Here is a 17042-nt window from a genome sequence, read left to right on the forward strand (position 1 = left end):
AATGTTCATTTAATGTTACCATGCTATTTGTTTTTTTGAAAATTCATGTCTCAAAGTACACACAAGAATTGCCAACAAATTTTGAGTGAATTAGAGATTATAAGTCTGGATATTTCGAAAATCTAGAAACGAAACTCGAAATATACGAACTTATAGTACCAGGTCACATGCCTTATTTGTTTCTTACCACAATTCGCAAGTTTGATTTTTGATAAACACCTAAATTAACGTACAATATAGTTGATCTTTTGGGTCGCTGTGTATATGATACCCTAAAATACAACTTACACGCTCAAATGTATGATAAAATAGCTCCCAAAATCCTGTTTTTTGAATTAAGTAACAAACGACAGTTTGTAAGTTCTAAACATTTTTAAAGAAATGCATTTAGGGGTTGAAATTAGGGTAATCCTTGGAAAATGATAGTTGAGTATATATGTTACCTATCATCAATATATTACTCAATATGTTTTGTCATTTAAACCCTTCACAATTATACGTTATATAAATTTGATGTTGCAGTTGTGTCACTTGTACTTCGAAACGGTGATATGTTCTATGAAGGTAACCAAATAAAAAAGTGGGTAAATTCAGTTAGATTAAATAAATATAAATGAAGGGGTTACACAGTTACAGTCTCTGGCAAAATTATTAGACGCACTGTATATTGTATATTATTTTAATAATTATATGTTATATACTGTATTTGTACATTTAAATTGGAATATTATTGATTTTTAATTAAAAAATTTGTACTCGGCTACCGATAGGTATTTACTTTTAACACGTGGCAACACTGTATTGAAAAGGTGCTACACGAACGTAAACAAGTACAAACCTGTATCGGATTCGGAATACTACTCAGTTATTAGTTTATTTTGTATGCAGTGTTGTCAAAAAAAAATTGTTCCACTATATTCTTAATAGGTGATCTTCCACCAAATAAAAAAATTGAGGGCTCTTGAGGATGCGAAAACATTCACAAACCAGGAAATACCACGAAGATTGAATATATCTGAAGCTAGAGTACGACGCATAACACAGAAAATTGAGACAAAAAGAAAGAAAAAATGCGGTAGAACACCAATGTCTATAAAACAGATTTACTACCACCAAGGTGATAAAATCACCACTTTAGGATGCTAACGTAAATGCTTCTGAGCGCACATATCGAAGAATTAGATCTTAATGCTTAACGCCCTGCCAAGAAGCCAAGAAGTTAATAGCAGAAATGATAGTAAAGCGCTTGAAGTGGGCCCAACAATGGCAAGACAAAGATATGGACTTCTGGAGATCGGTAATTCAATGAAAAATTGATACATCATTATCATATTCAGTTGAATAAAGCAAAGAAACAGAGTTCATATGTTTTTTCTAATTTTTACAAGTCTGCTGGGGATGAAAGCACATTGGAAATTTTGCAGGGAAGCCCTGTAAGTGCGTCGTCGTCATGGAAGAAAGTATCATCTTGACTGTGTCTTCCCAACATCCCACCAAAGTGATGATCTGGTCACTCACCAGTGGCAAGAGCATTGGACGTCTGTACGTCATAAACGAAATGGTTTCCAAATAGGGAACTATTCACCTCTATGAAAGATGGAGCTATCTGTTATACTGACTATTTTCGTGTTATTGCAAATTTTCTTTGTTAATACTTGCTCTGCAGTTTAATACTATATTATTTTCTAATTGTGCCCATTGTTTTTCTATATCGTTTGTATTATCAGTTTGCCTTCGTATTTTACTTACATATTTTCCATTACTAGACCAATATTTAATAAAAAAATCGATTGAAACCCATCCGAACGGATAGAACTTTCAATACGTCAATTCTGTGATCCATTGAAATTTTTAGCAAGTTCGTTAGTTTCATTAAAACTAACTTCTTGACTCTAATTTTATTTTATCTATTCTCCAAGTTGACTCAAGACCTGGTGGCTCTTCTATTGATTTTTCTAAACTCTCAAAATTTGGACAAAAAAAGCGCAGTAAGTGCGTCGTCGTCATGGAAGAGAGTATCATCCTGACTGTATTTTCCCAACATCCCACCAAATGATCTTGTCACGCACAAGCGGTAAGAGCACTGGACGTCTGTACGTCACAAAAGAAATGGTTTCCAAATAGGGAACTATGAACTTTCATGAAAGATGGAGCTACCTGCCACACTGCTCGGTTTCTTAAAAGATTTTTTGGCACAAGAAAATATTTCTATGTTGGATTAGCCGGGTAATAGCCCCAATATGAACTCAAGTGAAAATTTGTGAGAGCTGATGAAAAGAGAAATGGCTTAAGAGGTGTTCACCAAGAAAAACCAGCTTCTAGAATAAAATATTCATGTATGATATGGATGTTCTAGATTCATACTGTTATATTTATGTTAATTGATTAGATAATATGAAAATAAAAAACAAACTTAAAACAATAAAATGATACAATATCAGTATGTAATTAATGTTACAGGAAATCTTGCAATGCGTCTAATAAATTGGTCACGGACTGTGTCTAAAAATGTAGTAGAAAGCATTTTATTGTGGAAGGATTTATGCAATGAATATTTGTTGATTGAACGAAAAAATTTTGACTTTTCTAATTCTGGAGACGCAGAGCCTGGAGAAAAATCGAAGCCAAAAATCATTATTTTCAATAATATAACAAAAGGCTAGGAAGATATAGTAGCTAAAGACAACCTATCATATAGGTATTAAGATTCTGTTGGAGTTGGCCTATTCCAATATTATGTGGTATGTTAGACAAAATGGGGAGACATTTGCAAAATATATACAAAAAAACCCCGAATAGGAAGTGAGAAAAAAAGACTAATAAGAACGCTTGGATGTACTTTAGGATACTGCAATTAGTTATTATTCTGGATTAAAGTTATCAGAAACATCAACAACCATGTATATATATTCCCCTATTTATTTGTAACAATAAATAAACTTTCGTTTTTAAATAAAAATGTCAACTTTCCAAATGATTATCTACATTAAAAATCATTTTAACGATAAATTCAATTTTTGATTCAATGTCGCTTATTTTATTATAGATATACATCGATAAACCCCGATTTATCACATAAGGGGTGTTAATAAATACCCTTACCTACATTTGAAATAATAATATGAGATTTAATAAACATATTAAGAAATGAAAAAAAAACGATATATGTTTGTCGATAAATTTGAGAAATGAATTTTAAACTTGGATTAACACTTTGATTTAATGAATTAATTTAATGAAAATTTGCTTACGATAATAATCGAACTATTAAACAGTTTCACTTATCTGGAAATCATAGTGAACCTAACCATGAGCCATGAACCTTTTTGTATTTTTTGTACAGTGGCAGCCTCTATACCTACCATAATATGAAATGGGTACTTGCAAAGCCCAGAGTGTAGTAATTAAAGTTAGGGGACAGATAATAGTTATTTGTATACCAAGGACTCAAAGTGCTACTTTGTTGGACGAGTTATTCATTAATTTAGACAAAACTTCGGATAAAACAAATAATTTCGGAAAATTAAAAATTTGAGGTTATGCAAAATAATTGAATTGAAACTGTCAACTGTCAACATTGAAGTGGCTAGAGTCACATTTAAGGAAGTTAAAGTTGTCTACTCCAGAGCGTCCCGAAAGTGTTTTGCAGTACGGAACTATCACTTTCAAAACATGGAACACTCAAAACGCAACTTTCGGTATGTAAATGAATACAGAACGAATAGCTTTCAGATGGCGTCGTCTAAAAAGAAAATTTCGGAGTGTGAATATTTCGAGCAAAGTGAAAATACACAGTAATAGAAACCTAAAACTATTGCTTAGATTATTCCTGGTAGATTTTTGCTTATTGAGGTATTAATTTAATCAGTTTCTTTCAAATATCTAAGTGAAAAATCGATTAAATTGTCACCAAATTAACTGGTAAATTACGTAAAGTACAATTTTTAATTCAGCACATTTTTTGGGTTTATTTTTTTAATATTTATAACTAATTAGCAGTGGAATCGTTTATATTTAAAAGCTTGAGAATATGATAATAATAGCATTTAAATCCGTTTCATTTCATCAAAAAAAATTTTTTAAACAATTTTTTCTCAAGTGGTTGTATTTAAGTGTCAAAAGGGGGTTAAAAATTCCATAATTAAGATAGAGAACATAAAATATTTTTTAATCTATACTTAAATCTTAAATACTAAAGTAATTGGTTGTGATTTTCTCAATTTAGGGGTTGTTTGCAAGGGTTATAAGGTTTTCAAGGGATTGAAAACGATTTTATCATGAGGTAATTGTGTTAGAAAATACTTTATAGTTTCACTCCTTAATATTACACACGTTTTTTATCGATAAAATGGCTCAATGTCAATTTTTCCATTAAGGGGTTGTTTACACCCCTTAAAAATAATAGGCGGAGCTCAGATTATTTTCACTCTTGAAGTTAAGGGTGAAGATACCATTATACTAGGATGCTAGCATTCGCGATGCTGGCATCTGGGATGCTAGTATCCCACTTTGAGTCGAATTTGTGTTGGGATGCTAGAATCCCGAAATGCTATTTTATTTTAATTTTTTGTCAGTCGTCAATATAGCCCCAACGAATGAAGATATGTTGTTGCTGATGTTACTAATTAAGAAAAGAAGACACCGTGCAAAAAGGAAGTTTAGTGTGGACCCCTTTTTAACTGTCCGTCGTGTTAAAAGTTTGTATTTTACATTGTTTGATGAACTGTGCAATAGTGAAACAAAATTTTTTAATTACTTTAGAATGTCACTTCCTTCTTTCACAGTAATCACTTGACTCGAGACGACACGTGCAGTGCAGACAGCAGTCTCAGGCCTTCACGTGATCAAACTGCGTGCGCGCGCATATGTCAAATAGAGCGCCTTCTCGGATGCTAGCAGCCTAGTATAATGCGCCGCATTTGAACCAATGTCCCACAAACGATTTTGTGCATCCCGGTATGCAAAAAGCAACCGACTGCTTGCATTTCAGCAGCAAAATCGAGCCTCCGGGAGGCTGTTTTAGCGTCCGATGCTGGCATCCCTAATCTAACCGCTCCCATTTGATTTAATGCCCCGCTAACCTCGCAGATGCCAGCATCCCGGATGCTAGCATCCTAGTATAATGGTAGCCTAAGATGAACCCAATTCCATGCGTCACAGTAAAAAAATTCGGAGGTAAGACACTATTTTTCTCTTTAATGACTACACTAAAAGTACACGTTTTGTTTATTGAAGGATGTGATAAATTTTTCGATTTTCTAGCAAAAAATTGAAAATTTGAGTTTATTGTGGAGGAATTAAAAAATCTTCTTGTGTATCTCTTTGGGGATCTTGAAAATCATATCAATTTTTGAATGGAATATATGGTTTTCTAGAAAATCCAATTATCATCAATTTTCGCGAATTGTCTTCTGGTATAAATTTTTCTACTGATAAATTGAATTTTCAAATTCACAAATAATAGACGTGGACCTAAAAATTTTGTCAAATTTTGATACTTGGCCTATCTGAGCTCTAGCAGTAATCGTCGCTTTACGTTTTGTGAGTTAGCACAAACTCAAATAATCTAGGTTTGGTCAAATACAAGCAGGTAGCCAGTCACTGGCTCTTTTATTAAAGCTAAAAATGCAGAGCTGAATCTATTATTAAAGTGAAATTTTATAGGAATTTCAACAATTGAATTTTTCCAAACTCCCAGTAAAAAGATTGAATCAACATATTTATTATAAGTATCCGAAATAAAGAGAAACTGTTAGAAGGTATATTATCATAAACTTTAAACAAGTGGTAATCTCATAAAAAACCATTTCTCTCAAAACAATTATTTTAGATTTGGAAATCTTCAAATTTTAATGGTGGTCCCTCCTCGAAAAGATCCAAAAAGCCTTTGTTTGGGGCTAATCTTGGATCTGGAGGACTTTGGAAACGACCACGTTCCGTTGAGCCGAAAGCCTCGTTGAAATCCGGTAGAGGTTTCGTTGACGGCTTCTTTGGAGTTATGGAATAAGAAGAAGTACGAATGGCACTTGTTGATAATGTGTTTGACTGTTAACAAAACAAATTATTAAATAAAATGGTAAAAATTTAAAAAAATCGTAGTTTATAGTGAATATAGAAAACAAACAACATTCATTATACAGAGTGAAAAACTTTACATACTTTCACCACATGTCGAGCCCTTCAGGTAGAATACCATGAGGATAAAAAGTTATTAATTTACAGGGTGATTTGAGAAATTGACCAAAAATTTCAAGTGGCTATAGTGTTTGAGCAGCTCATTTGATTTTTTAAATTTTCTCATAATGCAATACACTAATAACAAGCATTCTACTAGTATTGGTTAAACTTAAAAATTCCAGGACTGGCTTTGCAAAAATTTAGGGTTTCGTATCGAAAATTGCACCATCTATAATATTTTTTTAAATGCTATAAGTGATTGGCAAATTACATAAATAACCAAACTAATTTATATATTTTCATTTAGCAATTACGAAAAATAGAACAACCATAATGACGTATCACGAAATAAGTTATTAATTCCAAGAAATTTCATAAATTTCCAGTTTTTGAGTTGAAATGAGTGGCTACAGCATAATCTGATATGTATTGTTACGAACAAACTGGTCAAATGGGTCCCTAGACCGGCCCTGTCCAACTACAATAGAATTCTAAGATTGTAACCTGTGATGTTCCATCAAAATACTTTGTATTCTAAATGTAGATGACCGCGTCTCTTTTGATGTTTGTGTGTAAATAATTTTTCATAGCAAGCGGTTTATTTACATTGCTTCTTTTGAATAATTTCTAGGAAAGTCTATTTATTTTTTTGTTTTGTTTCTTTATTTTTGTAGATTTAGATTATTTGGGATAGGTATGTAAATAAGTTTATGTAGCGCAATTAGTTCAGTATATAATAAATAGTTTTAGTGACCAGAGAATTAGCAAAGTAATCGAAAAATTTAAATAAAATCAAATTAAATGTAATGTATGGTGTGTAAATAAATTAAGAACGCAAGAGACAATGTTTATTAATTCGCCTCTTAAATAGAAATGGTATAAATAAATATGAAAAACATTACAGTTTGTATAAATTCTACTACATGTTTAGTAGAATCAATTGTTTTTCAATGTTAAATTTTCACAAAAATCGCATTGGGGCATTATTTTATATAAATAATAAATTAAATTGATTGAAAAGTTATATCTTAAGTATGTGTTAATGTGTGTTGATTGTAAATCGTTGAGATGTCTTCTCAGATAATAATACATTGTATTAACAGAACCAAATAAAAATAGCGAACAACAAAGTTTTAAAATCAAGATGGGCTTTGATCGTTTTACGTTTGATATTTTATACCCATTGTAATTATTGTCATTATTATCAATCGTTATTTATATGTACAAGAATACTTATTTCTTCTGTGTATATCTACGTTAGGTACTATGGTGTTAGCTTTGTTAATTTTGTTCAAACTGTCAAATCAGTTATCGATCACAGAATATGCTAACATATTATTGGAGGTTGGCGACAAAGTAATTTCGGTTTTGTAGTATAAAATAAATGACCTTTTGTCATCTTGTGCAATTGAAGGTCATCTTTATTTGTGAAATTTTGAACATTCAAAGAATTCTGCAAATTTCGAAATAAATGGTAATCACATGGTGCCAGATCAGGGCTATATGAGGGATGTGGCATCACTTCCCTGCCAAGCTCCAATAATTTCCCACGAGTTGCCAAAGATATGTGAGACGTTGCATTATCATGGTGGATCACTAAACCTTTCCGATCTAACAACTCTTGCCCTTTGTCTTTGATTGCTTTATCCAGTTTCATTAATTGTTGAGAGTAAACATCAGAATTGATCGTTTGGTTCCTAGGAAGCAGCTTAAAAAATACAACACCTTTCTAATCCCTCCAAACTGATAACATGAGCTTTTTTGTTGTTTTTCAGCTTTCGATGTGGTTTGTGCTGGTTCACTGCGTCTGCTCCATAATCATTTTCGAACTATGTTACTGTACAAGACCCATTTTTCATCAGCAGTGGTGATTTTTTTTGAGAAAGGGTCGGTTTCATTTTTGTTTAAGGTGTATATCGCAAATGTTGATTCAATTCGTAAGGTATTCAAATATCAAGCTTCTAAACTAGCCCAAGATATTTTAAGTGTTTTCCAATTGTTGTATGTGATACATGTAGCCTCTTCCCAACCTCTCAAGTAGTTATATGACGATCCTCTTCAAAAATGACTGTGATTTAGTCTTCATCAACTTCAGTAGGCCGACCAGAGCGTTGCGGAACGGAATTTTTTATACCAATACTGACACATTTTAAGCAATCGTTACCATGAACTTGATATATTTCTTTGTGAATCGCAGCAGCTTTCATAAAAATCACTACTTGCTTCTAAAGTTGCGTCATTGTGACCAGTTTCACGCGACAAACGGCAAAGTACAGCACACACATAAGTTATTCAAAAAATAAAGCAACGCTCTCTATCAGTAAAAAGCGAAAGTACTTAGTTGCCAGCCTTATATTTTTTGTTAATATGTTCTGTAATGGTAAATGGAGAATTTCTTATAAAAAATATAACAGAAGATTCCAATATCCAAAAATATCGTTCCAGAATCATTAAAAAATCTCTTATTGGTGGAAAATCTGATAAAAGTTGAAAAAGTGAGAAGTTACTGGAATAAAACAAAGGGAATATTACAAGTAAGTTATTATTGGTTTGAAACTTTATTTATGTATAAAAAATCTCAGATAATCAATTATATAAAGCAATAGGATTTTTTAAGGGTTGATACATCAAAAACATCAACATTTCCAAAAATTTCTGTTGTCTTATCTGCCTTACTTTTGTAGTTTTGTATCCTATACATCAAAACGTATTTTTTGGGATATAATACAGTCGTTGTTTTCATTTTACATAGGTGTAATTTAGAGTACTACACTAAAAATATGTTTATTAATAAGAAACATGATTTTCAAGAGCTTCAGAGTCCAAGGAAATAATATTAAGACAGTCACTTGTAAGCAATAATTTTTGCTTGTAAGGTGAAGCAAAGACGACGCAGAAAGCTGCAGTTATCCAATCCAGCTAAAAGTGGTTCCTATGTGTATAAAATATCAAAGTCATCGGGAAAATACCGAGTTTGTAAAGAGGCTTTTGTGAATATCCATGGAATTTTTTATTAACTTGATGATGATGATGATGATCTTTATATTAAACTATACAAACCTTTTTCATTTTCATTTCTTCCGTTTTTTCCATGTGCTGGAGATGATTTTGGCTATTATTAAAACCGACGTTTGGTTCATAAATGTTACTACTAAATTCGTTTTGTTGTTGAACGTTGTTCTCCATTAGAGGTTGTGACGGTTCTATGGTATGTTTTGATTCGAGTTGCCCGAAACTGTCATGCAGAACTTTATCTTTCAAATGCATCGATTCGTCAGGCGGAACGTTTTCGTTGGAATGCGGTGGTGTCATGGACATTATTGAGTTATGGGGAGGAGTCATCGGCATCGAAATGGGATTGATGTGAATCGGGTGGACTGGTGTTCGACGATGTTTTTCTATTAGCATCGGACTAGGTATGCTGAGTGGTGGCGAGGGTTGATGATGATAAGGTGCTTGCATATCCGGCATCATGAAAGGATTACCTAAAAAATTTGTTCGATTAACAATGAGATATACTCATTAAATAATACTTTTCCTACTGCTGATTATTGTGATACTATCCCTACAGATTTGAAAAACCAAGGTAAATGTGGGAAGTTGCATCTGATGATAACCCACATTCGATTCGGAATTCCACTTGTGGCATTGATGAACCAAAGCAGGCTTTGTAATAGTTTTTCTTGAGAATCAAGACTTTGAAGCAAACATGCACCTTCTCTTTTGTGTTTATATCCATAATTCGATAAAATTGGTTCTTATTGACATGAGTAGATTCAACCACAAATACATGGGGTACATTCAACAAGATAATTTGATTTTCAATTCATGGAGGTACTTTATACATATTTTGTTATCTAGATGGTGCTAAATTGCAAAACAAAGACGAACCGAATAAATATCGATGAAAATAATGTGAAAAATGCAATTCCGGACGTTTTGTGCATGAACATGTCGAACGAATAGGGGAAAGAAGTTTTGTAGTTAAGCTGGAACATTGCATTGAAGAATATATAAATAAAAACTGAAATATTCTTTGGAAAGATTAGAGAGAAATGCTAACATAACTAAATAAAGATACAAATAAAATAAAATTTCAATATACATAAGAAAACCACAATGAGTAACATAATTATAGGTAATAATTAGTATATAAGTCCATAGCAAAATTAAACCAATATGCAGCATGTCCAGCATTAAATATTATTATTAGAATAGAAGTCATTTACAGAGTAGAAGGTACTTTCTAGTAAAGATGCCGTCAAATTATTGCGGATCGGGGAAAAGGATTATATCGATTTGATTTCAATTGGCAAGTGATTGTGCATTTTTTTGCAGTGTAACATATTGAGCCTCAGCTAATTCTGAACGTGGAGTTTAATCTGTTAAAGAAGTCCCTTCAGTGAGCCCTGCTGTTCAGTTCGAGTAAATATCTAACAGCTCTCTTTTATAGTTTGAAGATTCGCTCAAATTGAGTCGCACCACACGTACTTCAGAAGAGAAGAGCATATCTGAGATTGCGACTCAATAAGGGCATAATAAACTGTTAAGGAGGTGGATAATTTCAGTTCTTTGAAAACTGATCCCAACGCAAAGCAGGAGGAACTCAAATTTCAAAGAATTGTCCACAACAAGCCCTAAGAATTTTACAGATTCAACGATGTCATTGGTGGTGTTCAATGAAAAAGGATGCAATGTATTTTAGTATACAGTTGATCAATTTTTTACGAATGATCAAGATACTGAATTGGTGGAATATATAGAAAAAGTTATTATATTTCACACGTTCTCTGCCTAATTACAAATTTCCTCATCAGTTGCCTATTGAGAACGTTGGAATTGAATGTTTTATGAAAAGAAATAAAGAAATAAAAATAGTGTTGAGGAAACCTAATAACTAGTATGGTAAGGGCAACAAAGTAGCTGTTTCGAATTTTTTTGGCAATTATATTTTGGCGTTCAAGAAACACAGCTGAACGAATAATGACTAGATGAGACTGGGCTAACAAAATTTTTAAAACCAGTCAAAAAAGTTACTACCAAAGGCGAAAATAAAATTCAGCTTAGCAGCTTCTGCAGAACGTGGTGGACTGACAACCTTTGTGGTTATAATAAATGCTTCAGAAAATGCATTGCCTTCCGTGTATGTGTCTCAGAACACGCCATCATCAAGATTATCTGTTATATAATAATGTACCTCCATCTAGTCTCACTTAAAAAAATCGTAGTAGCTGGATTTCATAGGAACTATTTGTAAATGTGCTGAAACACATTCCAAGACACACGCATTACTCGAAAAATGGTATAATTACGACGACAACAAAGAAAACAGACAAACTTCTTTATTTTTCAAAGTAATTTTCTTTTAGCTCCATAGCTTCCAGCGATGTTCAACGTGCAATACCCTTTTAAAAATAAGTCAAGCCCCTCAAAATAGCTGACATCAATTTTTGACTATTGAGCCATTTTTTTAAGTCTGGAATAATCGGAGGGAGGTGAATCTAGCGAATATGGTGCATGAAGAGGCAAATCAAACTTTCATTCAGTAATTTTGACTATTGCAATAACGGATGTGTGAGCTGGTGGGTTGTCTTGATGAAACAACACTTTCTTCTTAGCCAAATGCGGCCGTTTTTTGCATAGTTTATTCGCTCAAACGTTGTAATAAGTAATACTCGCCGATGATAGTTTTTCCTTTTTAAAGTCATTGTAAACTATCGCACGCGCATCCCATAAAACCAACATCATGACCTTGCCTACAAATAAAACGGTCTTTGTCTTCTTTGGAGCCAGTTTTCCCTTTTCGGTCGATTGCTTTGATTGTTCTCTTGTTTCGGATGTAAAGTGATGGATTCACATTTTATCTTTGGTTATGAAACAGCGCAAATATTCAGTTTTATTCTTGTAAAACATAACCAAACACTCGATGAAAAAATATTCACGTGGCATCCATCTTGCGCACACATCCAGTACCGCTTTGTGAATTTTCTTTAACCTTTCTGGAGTCGACACCTCAATTCATCAATACTAGTCTTCGCAGGTCGTATGGCCTCTTTTAAACTCTGCCACTAAATATTTTACTGTTGATAGCGAAGGAGCAGTCTCCCTCAGAGTTGAATCTGGTTCAGCTTTTATATTGGTTGGGGTAAGGTAAAAGTATTGTATCACATAACAATGATCAATTTTTCTATGTTTAGAAATTTATTGGAAACCTTCACTTTTAATGGCGGCCACAAAAATACTAAACAACGTGGCTTTTTCTAACTTGAAACATATGCTGTATAGACTGTCTTTTTTCTAAAACAGTGCTTTTTTTAATCAACTACCACCATCTCTAGGTCAGGCCAGATACTTGTGGGACTATCCTCGTTTTACATCGTTTCCATTACACACCTCGCACTCACTACATACCAAAAACTTATAGCTCTGTTGCCTTTGATGATTGGTTGACATCATATCCCGGAAAATACGTCACTATGAAAAGGCACTGGAGCAATTAGATAATGAAATAATAAATGTTGATAATTTTCTGTTGGTCATATTTCCGCTTAACACGACTATCAATTTTATCTAGGCAAAGTAAAAGTATTTCAACCAAATGAATATGAAATATATTATATTACACTATACCGATTGAAAATTGCATTTTCGGTCCTATATCATGACGCGCATTATCGAGATTTCCATTTTTGGTTCGTGTAGTGTATACGATTTTTCATCATACCCCTGTTGAAAGTCCATACCTTCGTTACCGCACGAAAGCACGTACTTTCTATCACGGTATGAAGAAAAAGTTTTACGTCCCAAAGTACCAGGATATGAGTTTGTATATCCAGTTTTTGATCAAATAGCTACCAGACCGCTATGTGGTATAAACTACCAGAACATCGCTGTTTTTTCATAGTGTTGACTTCTCATCACGAAATGTGAATTAGGTAAGATTTGTAGTGTTTTTATAGCATTCGATGATTCTGAAAACGCTGGTACAGCCGAAAAAAATTGACATCCAAGCTGAATGAAGATTTCAACATGCCTAGGTAGTGACTCACTTCCTAACAACGTTGAATTTGAATATTCGATAAAATCATTACCAAGTGTCTAAGATTTTTTGTGGATAATATAATGAAGATCAAACAAAGATTGTTTTTACTCATTACCTGATGATCTCGGCCTCAAATCATCTGAATAATTATGCCACATCTCCGTTTGTTGTTGAAGTTGACTTAAGGGATTAGCCTGTAACAAAAGGAATTTATTTAAATACGAAATAACTTGTATGAAAACAATTTTTGAAATATCATCTCTATGAAATATCTTATTACCGGGCATCATTCGATTTCACCACAATGGTGCGTTATTAAGTTCAGAAATCAGTGATAATTGTGATTTTGATCAGTTTATGTGATGTAAATATATAATACGACATGTTTAAATTATGAGACGCCGTTGTACACCTATTATTGATGAGAACAAAAGTAATAAAAACATTTAAATTACTTCCAAATCTTAAAAATACCGCGTGTTTGTGTATCGTTCGTCTATCTTGTTATGTTTGTGGTCAATTTACTCCAAGAAGTGAAAAGACCAAGAACCAAGACATGTGATGTTCGAAAATGTATCGTCTAGAATGCTACATTTCTTCTTTCAATCAACTGTGATGAATTTTGTAAAAAATTGTTAAAACAATTCTTGAAGTATGGTAAAGTATCATCAGTGTTAATGCTGCTATCACATTCTCCACACAAGATTTTATAATTCATCAATTTTATCAAGTTTTACAAAAGCGAAGAGGTTTATAGATAAAAAGCATCCAGAAACATATATGATTAGCCAATGAAAACCAAATGACCTCGTCAGAAATTTACATTTGATCAAATGTAAATATAAAATGATAGGGTCGACATTAAAATAAGGTTAGCTATAGACGTCGGCATAAATAGGCATAAGTCAGACAAAAACGCGATTCTAGAGAAGAAACCAAAGTAGAAGTCACAGACTGTAAGGTCACATAACCGTGTGGGCCACTCAACGAATCCTCGACTGCTTATCCATTCTCCAAAATGAACATTAAGGTACTACCGTAGACATAACGCATAGTGCGGCGAAGCATGAAATGACGGATATTCGTGAGTGTTGTCTTGTTGTTCATTTGCTCACGTAAATCTTCGAGCATTTCCAGATAACTTTTACCCATCACGCGACCTTCAAAAAAGTACCCACGAATGGATACCTGCCTACACACACATCATGCAGGTTTAATTGTTCTTCAATGACCACATAAGTATTTTGGTCGTTCTAGTACATGAAGTTATGCTGATTGACCGTATAGCTAGAACTAGAAGGTTGCTTCATCCGACCACAAAATGGAATGCTGGAACTGCGAATCATCCTCAGTGAATCAGAGGTACTACTCGCATAAATTCCAATCTGAGATTGAAATTATCCTCCTGAAGTGCGTGGAGGAGACGCGGACGTATAATGCATGCGTTTCAGCATACGTAGTAGAGAATTATCGGAAATTTGAACTTCTCCCGATAGCCACACTTCAGATTGGGCTGCTCCAGTAACACCAGCGCCACTATTCCCACATTTTCGTTAGTTATTACAGATATCGTCTCCCACAACGCGGCGCGTCGGCAACAGAGCCCATTTTTATGAATTTCTGGAACGTCGAACGATTTGGTAGCGGCGATTTTAAAACTTGTTGTTGAAATTCGATAAACATAGTTTCGTACGCAGATACGTCGAACCAAAAGAAACTTTCTTGAAACGTGAACTTGTATCGTTATTCATTCTAAAAACGCGTCCACTCGACGAGCAAGTGTTATCATGATACAGACACAACTATCTGAAGCACGAACATGCTTCGTGTTAATATAATTATCGTACTTGTGAATTCAGTGTAAGGGGAAAAATTTTACTTTGTTGCATTGTGTTATTTTGGCTTAACTTTTTCTATAGATGCTTCGACCTTATTTTCAATTAATCTTCCAGTTTAGATTAACTAAAATATTCATCAAAACGTATTATTTGTGTAGTTGAAAAGCGTAAAGATATAATAACTAATGATAATTTCAGTTTCACCTTTTGGATCCGAACCTGCCTTTCAAGCATTCCATTTCAGTTTGAGAGAGCGTGAATCGCTTAGCTTCGTCCTTTTTAGAACGCAACAAGTTGCCGAAATTGGTAACGGCAATTAAATGTATATTAAATTCCTCATACAACTGTGTTTTACGATTCGGTGCTTCACGCCAATTTAATCCAGATTATTATTATTAAAGAGAAGAGGAAATCATTTCCGATGAATGGAAATAAATAGGTAGATTTAAACTGGAAACGTTTCAGTAATTTATCATTCTTTCGAGGTTTATAATTACCTTTAATTCATAGTACTTGATCCATCATAGATTGCTTACCGTTTATATATTTCAAATAAAATTTGATTTTAATTATCAATGGAAGCTAGATTTTTCTCCGCCCACTGACATCGTGATTTCTGCTTCAATGATTCAACCGGTTTTTTTCCTTTTATCAGATTATTCTCATAGTTTTTTTCGAATGTCTATTAGTTCCGTATTTCAACAAAGAACTCAGTAAGTTATTGTGTTAAGAAATTCATAGTTCTTAGTTATGACATTGAGCATAACTACTAAAAATAGATATCCCTGGAAAAGTTAATCAGAATCCTTAGCTTCCAGATTCTAGCATTAATTGGAAAACAGTAACGCTTGTCTATCTGTTTGCAACTCGCACGAGGATATATTAAAAAATTCTTAGCCTACTATAGAACCAAACAAACTTTCAATGTCAAAATATTTTATTGCTCAACATATTCTTCTTATAATTGAATATATTTATTACAACGAACCTGCAACGTCTCTAGACCTTTATAAAAATGTTTCTTCTTGCTCTGCATACCAAACCTCCACAGTTTTTATTACCTCCTCGTTGGAAGAGAATTTATAATCTTTTTTTCAACTGAGGAAAGAGCTGATAGTCGGACGGAGCCAAATCTGGTGAATAAAGGTGTGTATTCTAGTAATTCAAACCTTAAATCACGAATTTTTTGCAACTCAACATGAGATTTGTGTGCAGGGGCGTTGTCCTGCAAAAACAAAACACCTTAAGATAGATTTCCGCGTCTTTTCTCTTTAATTTTTTCCTGTAAAGTGCTCAGCAGTGTCGAATAGTAATCTCCAGTTATACCCTTATCCAAGAAATCAATCATGATTACTCCATGGCAATCCCAAAAAACTAAAGCAAGAATATTTCCAGCAGATTTTTGTACACGAAACTACTTAGGTCTTGGAGAACCAGAGTGTCGCCATTCCATCGATTGTTGCTTTATTTCTGGATCGTCGAAATGTACACAAGTCTCATCCACAGTAACAATTCGGCTTAAGAAGTCTACATCGTTTTCAAATTGAGCACAGATCAAAAGCGATGCTTCTACACTTGCACGCTTTTGGTCAACATTCAAACATTTGGGGATCCATTTTGCAGTAATTTTTCTCATGTCCATATTGACGTGAACTATATGATGAACGCATTCGTATGAAATATTCAGTGCTTCAGATATCCGTTTTAGCCCAATTCGACGGTTTGATAAAATCATGTCATGAACTGCATCGATATTTTCGGGGACTGACACAGAAACTGGCCTTTCCGATCGCTCATCATCTTCGATGGAAAATTTACCTCTTTTGAACCTTGCAGTCCAATTTTTCACGGTCGCATACGAAGGACATTGATCACCAAGGGTATTAAGCATATCTTGGTAAATCTGCTTACCTCTTAACCCTTTTAAATACATGTACTTAGTGATGGTTCGATACTCCAATTTTTCGATTTTCACAATTTCGGTG

The 17042-nt window shown here is 33.6% G+C and overlaps 1 protein-coding gene across 2 annotated transcripts in view; it reads right to left on the reverse strand.

The window, feature by feature from the left end:
* Window positions 1-3955: 3955 nt before the first annotated feature.
* Window positions 3956-17042, reverse strand: part of LOC130452988 (uncharacterized) — a 75405-nt gene continuing 62318 nt past the window's right edge. For both annotated transcript variants that reach the window (XM_056792555.1, XM_056792556.1), the window contains 3 exons: window positions 13335-13413; window positions 9238-9662; window positions 3956-6045 (listed from right to left, as the gene is read on the reverse strand). In XM_056792555.1, coding sequence (XP_056648533.1) covers window positions 5827-6045; window positions 9238-9662; window positions 13335-13413 — 723 coding nt within the window. In that variant the 3' untranslated portion in view covers window positions 3956-5826. The remainder of the gene's footprint in view (window positions 6046-9237; window positions 9663-13334; window positions 13414-17042) is intronic.

The sequence above is a fragment of the Diorhabda sublineata genome, chromosome 2 (genome assembly GCF_026230105.1).
Source record: "Diorhabda sublineata isolate icDioSubl1.1 chromosome 2, icDioSubl1.1, whole genome shotgun sequence".
Classification (NCBI taxonomy): Eukaryota; Metazoa; Arthropoda; class Insecta; order Coleoptera; family Chrysomelidae; genus Diorhabda; species Diorhabda sublineata.